This window comes from Nicotiana tabacum, chromosome 19 (assembly GCF_000715075.1).
Source record: "Nicotiana tabacum cultivar K326 chromosome 19, ASM71507v2, whole genome shotgun sequence".
Classification (NCBI taxonomy): Eukaryota; Viridiplantae; Streptophyta; class Magnoliopsida; order Solanales; family Solanaceae; genus Nicotiana; species Nicotiana tabacum.
The window spans coordinates 90017555-90023864 of record NC_134098.1 but is presented as its reverse complement, the minus strand read 5'-3'; the positions used below and the strand labels follow the sequence as shown (position 1 = coordinate 90023864).

The following is a 6310-nucleotide window of genomic DNA, read 5'->3' as shown; positions in this document are numbered from 1 at the left end:
CTGAGTAATTTTACCCACTAAAACTAGATAGATGAGAATAGATCATTTATTGTTTTTTTTGTCTCGGCTGGATTGGAGTCATGTTCTTTTCGCGCCATTATTTTGTTGACCGTTAGGCTACATCCATAGATGCTTGTGATTCATCCATTCTTTTGTTGAATCAAGGCTACACAAATATTTAGCTTGTGTATTCCGTTGTATATGTACAACGAAGTAGTGGATTCCTACTTTCCAAGCTTCTCATGTGGTCCAAAATACCAGATAGGTTTATTCCTTGGCTTAGGTACGAATATGTTTGCTGACCTTATTTGAAGAATCAATGAGATAAGGCATATTTGGAGGAGGATAACGATGATGATGTGACTAGTCAATCCACCATATGTCCTTCCCTATATCTCAAAGAACCTTTTGCTCTGAACTATGGTTTTCGAGTAGTTTCTCAAAAAGATGGGGAATGTACTTTAGATATGGTAGATAGAGAGGAATCCCCAACTGAAGACATTAGGCGAATTTCTAGCAGAGTTTGATTTGGACATCGGCCAATTGGCAGCCAAAATGGTGCTTTTTCACTGGCAAAGGATTGAAATCAAGAGCAGGCGGACTAATTGAGTCAAGTCTATTATTGGTCGGACGGAGAGGAGATAATGAAAACGATAGATGTACGTTTTGATTGGTCGAATGTAGTTACATAACTTTGAGATCTTTTTTCGTTAAAGTTAGACAAGTGCTAGGTCAACTATGGCAAAAATCAACAAAAACTTGATGAGGTGCTGATACTTTAGAGAAAGAAGGTATATCATATCATGGGTAGGCTGATGGCATCATGAGGACCAACTTTAGGGAAATGCCAAATTGCTTTTTTGTTCACTCCTTTATCTTAGAGGAAATATATCTTTTTCAACCGTTCTTTGTCATGAGGGTTACACAATCATTAAATAGATCTGAGGAAATAATTTCGGGTGTATGCAACTAGTAATAATTATTAGCCTCGTAAGCACAAATTCTTATCCAGTATTTACAAGTACTCAAATTTCAATATGTGCAAGGACACTTGCTTGACCATGAGTATTTGCAACGATGCGTGTTTGTAAATGTTAGAAATTCAAATAGAACGTTAAAATACTGGTTTGTTGGTGTATTTCAAGTGAAATACTTTCTATTTTTGAGTCAACTTTTTTAGTATAAGTTTTTAAAGTTATCTATATTACGAGCTTAATAAGTACTCAAGTTAGTCATGTTTCTTCGAATGCTGAGTAATGCGTTTCATTAATTTTAATCCAAAATTTTGTCCGGAATAACGTTTTCGGCGGAAGAGAGAATTCTAGTGTTCACATCAGATTCCCCGATTAAAAGATCAAGATAAATTTCAAGATTAGCTGAGGAGCAACGTCAAGTAAATGTCGAAAAGCCTCCATCTCCAATTTATTCCATCTTTTGGGAAAACAAAATAAAACGACAAATCTGCAGTCCTTCATTAGTCTATTTTTGGCGCATGTACTATCTTTTTCCAAAGATATGCATGTTCTTTTTCTTTCGGTTCAACCATTCCGTCACACGTAAACTCAAGTCCTCTAATTAAAGTTAGAAGAGGACCCACCATGGAAGTAAAATGCTCTCTGCTGAAAGATTTTTCATGCCAAGATATGAACTCAAGACCTCTTATTAAAGTTAGAAGGAGCGGGATCTCAATTATCTGAAAGTCAATTTTAGCTACCAACACTATTTTTGTGAAAATTTAGGAATAGGAATTTCGGGATTAATAAATCAAACTAGTAAGATAAATAGGAACTTTGTACACCTGAAATAGTCAACATCACGAATGAATTTTTCCAAGTTAAAAACAATTTATAATTTAATCATACTAAAGTTCAAGTTTTAAAAAGATCAAAATTTATGACTTATCGCTTTCAATTTTTACAGTAACTTGCTGCTCAGAACAGTTAAGGAAAATGGACGCTTCACTTGACTCAGTTCCAATATAACGCGCTCTTTCTTCCATTCAGATGCTCTTTTTCACATCATCGTGATACAGATATGTAAGAAGATGGACAAACAAAAAGAAAAAAAAAGAAAGGAAAATTTGGCGCAGGTATGTATAGGTGATGCAGGAAAAGAAAATTGCCACTTAAAGGAAAGGAAGAGAAGAAGAAAAAGGAAAATTGTGTAAATTCAGAAAATAATGATAAATCTGTTTCTTCATTATCAGTCTATTGTAATTGTGTAAATTCTTGTACGTAGTAATAAGATGCAACAAGTGTGATAATTAACTAAACTTAACTTCGATGCAAGTAGACCAGATTTGCAACCAGTATGATGTATGGTAACTCTAATTCGTCTATTATCTACAATGTCCACTAACGTTGCTTGTGTTTCTTCAAATGTACAGCAATCAGCTATGCCCCTCAACGACTACTAGAGAAGTAAGGGCAAAAACCACTTCTTCAAGCTCTTCTATTCGTAGACCTGAACTCTGCTGATGAACCAAAAAAAGCTTTTTTCCCTCAATGGTTAGAAATAAGCGCTTTCGTTTACCAAAACTGTGATAGCGTGGTGCAGTTTACGAAGTTGTGATCACAATTCACAAATGGAAAGTGAGTATGTGTAGTTGCAGGAAAAGAAAAGGAAGAAAAAAAGGAAACTTTCGTGCAAGCATGTATATTGATGCAGGAAAGAAAATTGCTACTTAAAGTAAGGAAAGTTAGAGCATGGATGAGGAGGAGCAGAGGATTTTTACAGCTAGCGTCACCATTTCCCTGTACAACAAAGAGGGTGTTTGGCTAAGCTTATAAGTTGGTCAAACTGGCTTATAAGCACCTTTTAGCTTATCTACGCGTTTGGTAAACACTCAAAGTGCTTATAAGCTAAAATCAGCCATAAGTCATAAGCCGGTCACCCCCAACTTATGGCTTTTCAACTTATAAGCACTTTTAGTTTGACCAACACTTTTACTAGTTTATCCTTAATAATATTTTCTAATTCACAAAATACTTTTCCCAAAATAAATTTCTTAACTTTCTCTTCATTCCATATTCGTTATTAATTCTTTTCTTTACAAAGAAATTTTTAATTTATAATCTTTTGAAAAAGATTCAAGGGTATTTTAGTCATTTTAACAAAAGAATAGCTTGTCAGTATTTTTTAATCAAACACATCAACTGCTTATTATCAGTTTCAGCACTTCTATCCAAACACGTAAATGCTTATTTTAAAAATCAGTTTCAGCATTTAAAAAAACTTTTCAGCACTACAAGCTTATCAGCTATTTACAATCAGCTAATCCAAACGGGCACTGCAGCTTTTAAGCGATTGTATGAGGATCTTGGGGGCAAAGGAGGCGACAAGAAGCTGTACAAGTTAGCTAGGATTAGGGAGATGAAGGCTCGGGACCTGGATCGAGTGCGGTGCATAAAAGACGAGGATGGTAGGGTGCTGGTAGAAGAGGCGTGTATTAAGCGTAGATGGCAGGATTACTTCCATAGACTCCTGAACGAGGAAGGGGACAGGAACATCGTACTAGGTGAGTTGGTAAACTCAGGGAGTCAGAGGGATTTTGGGTTCTGCAGGCGTATTAGGAGCGAGGAGGTTGAGGGGGAAATGCAGAAGATAAGCAGGGGTAAGGCAATTGGGTGTTTAATGTCATTTTTAGGGTGACGAAGATGCTCGAGGAGTGGCGGTGGAGTTTGGTGATTCCGTTGTACAAGAACAAAGGTAATATTCAAGACTGCAACAACTATAGGGGTATCAAGTTGCTGAGTCATACTATGAAAATTTGGGAGAGGGTAGTGAAGAGGAGGGTGCGACGTAGTGTTACTATTTTCGAGAACCAGTTCGGATATATGCCGGGAAGGTCTACTATAGAAGTCATTCACATTGTGAGAAGATTGGTGGAGTAGTATAGGGAAAGGAAGAAGAACTTGCATATGATATTCATAGACATGGAAAAGGCCTATGATAATGTCCCGAGAGAGGTCCTATGGAGATGTATGGAGGCTAGCGATGTCCCAGTGGCGTACATTAAGGTTATTAAGGACATGTACGAGGGAGCGAAGACTCGGGTGAGCATTGGGGGAGGAGACTCAGATCCTTTTCCAATGGAGATGGGGTTGCATCAGGGATCGACTCTTAGCCCGTTTTTGTTTGCCTTAGCATTAGAGGTGCTGATGCGACACATACAAGGGGAGGTGCCATGGTGTATGCTATTCGCCGATGACATAGTCCTGATTGTTGAGACGCGTGACGGAGTTAACGCTAGGTTGGAAGTTTGGAACAGACGCTGGAGTCTAAGGGTTTTAAGCTGAGTAGGTCGAAAACTGAGTACTTGGAGTGCAAGTTCAGTGATGGGATGTATGAAGAAGGAGTGGAAGTGAGATTGGTATTCAAGTCGTTGCCAAGAGATAGTTTCAAGTATCTTGGGTCTATTATTCAAGGCAACAGAGAGATTGACGAGGATTTTACCCATCATATTGGTGCGGGGTGGATGTGATGGAGGCTCGCCTCGGGGTTTTGTGTGATAAGAGTGTTCCACCTCGCCTTAAGGCCAAGTTCTATAGAGTGGTGATTAGACTGACTATGTTGTATGGGGCTGAGTGCTGACCCGTCAAGAAGTCACATATCCAGAAGATGAAAGTAGCTGAAATGAGGATGTTGAGATGGATGTATGGTTATACCAGGAAGGACAGGGTCAGGAATAAAATTATTAGGGATAAGGTAGGAGTGGCATCTGTGGAGGACAAGTTGCGGGAGTCGAGGATGAGATGGTTCGGGTATGTAGAGAGGAGAGACGTAGATCCTCCGGTCATGAGGTGTGAGAGGTTATCCATTGCGGGTCTGAGGAAAGGAAGGGGTAGGCCTAAAAAGTATTGGGGAGATGTAGTTAGACAGGACATATCATTGCTCCGGCTTACCGAGGATATGACCCACGATAGAAAGGCGTGGAGGTCGAGGATTAAGGTTGTAGGTTGACAGATAATAGTGTGTTCCTCCTAGGCTTACTAGTAGTACTAGGACCAGTAGTGTGTTATCTTATTCATGATTCTTTACTATTACATGTTGTGTCATTCGCGCCCGTTACCTTAATATATTGTTCTTACTATTGTTTGCTACTTGTTGCCTTATTTCCACTATTCCTTGAGCCGATAGTCTATCGAAAATAGCCTCTCTATCTTTATAAGGTAGGGGTAAGGTTAGCTTACACACTATCCTCCCCAAACCTTATTTATGGGAATAACTGGATTCGTTGTTCTTGTAAAGTAAGGAAAGTTAGAAATTAGTAGTAGGTAGATATATTGATCGATCAAAGCCCAATTTCAATTCTAGTTTCAGTCCCCGTTAGGGATGTAAATAGGGCGGGGCGGGGTAGGGCAAGTCAAACCTTGACCTGCTAAAATATTAGCCCACCCTGCCTTGCCCAGTTTTACATTTTTCAAAACTTATTAACTTGAGGTGTTTGGCATTGATGGAGTAATAGCCTATTTGGCCAAGCTTCTCAGCAGGCCAAAAATATTTTTTTTTTCTTTCAAAAAAGTGCTTTCTTCCTCAATTTGAGGTGTTTGGCCAAACTTTTTTTTTTGAAAAAAAAAGTACTTTTGGCTAGAAACCGAAAAAAGTAGCTTCTCTCCAGAAGCAGAAGCAGTTTTGACATTTCTTCCTACCAAAAATACCCTTTACAAAATATTACATATACCAAAATAACCTTACTTAGTTTAAACTATTAAGTAATATAAAATGACTTTTGGGATGAACTTTCATATTTATTGGATAATTTTTGATATATTTAAATTATCTTGAAATAATAAAGTACTTTTTAATTTTATTTTTATATTTTACTTAAATAAAATAAAATTTTAATTATTATCTTTAATAATAAAAATTTGTAATTATTTATCTACTTATATAATATTAACTATTAAACAAATCTTTTCATGTCTTTATTTGTAATTTGACATATAAAAGTATTTTTTGTAAAGCAAATTATTTTTTTTCAAAAGTAATTTTTTAAAAAGCACTTCTCAAAATAAACTAATTTTTTCAGCTTGGCCAAACATGCTATAAGGCTGTAGAAGACCAAACTATCATATCGCCAAGATTTTCATGTTCAAGTTCACAGTTCACAGTTCACACGGTTACTAATAACGTGACCCTCTTTAATGTACAATAGAAGCGAAAAGAGAGGCACGTTTTCCATGATTGCATGTACAAACTTTAGATTTTGGTCATACAACTCATCCCACATTACAGCTGCTAATCCTACCTAAAGCATTACAAGACCCTCAAAGATACATCAAATGAGGAAGCAAAAAAAAGCAGATAA

At 37.2% G+C, this 6310-nt stretch overlaps 1 protein-coding gene across 1 annotated transcript; it reads left to right on the top strand.

Annotated features, from left to right (window-relative positions):
* Positions 1 to 3935: 3935 nt before the first annotated feature.
* Positions 3936 to 4298, top strand: LOC142173588 (secreted RxLR effector protein 78-like). Its single transcript, XM_075239210.1, has one exon. The coding sequence runs from the start codon at positions 3936 to 3938 to the stop codon at positions 4296 to 4298; it is 363 nt and encodes a 120-aa protein (XP_075095311.1).
* The last annotated feature ends 2012 nt before the right edge of the window (positions 4299 to 6310 follow it).

Coding starts and splice junctions, on each gene's coding strand:
- LOC142173588 (XM_075239210.1), top strand. CDS start 3,936: ATGGAAAAGGCCTATGATAATGTCCCGAGAGAGGTCCTATGGAGATGT.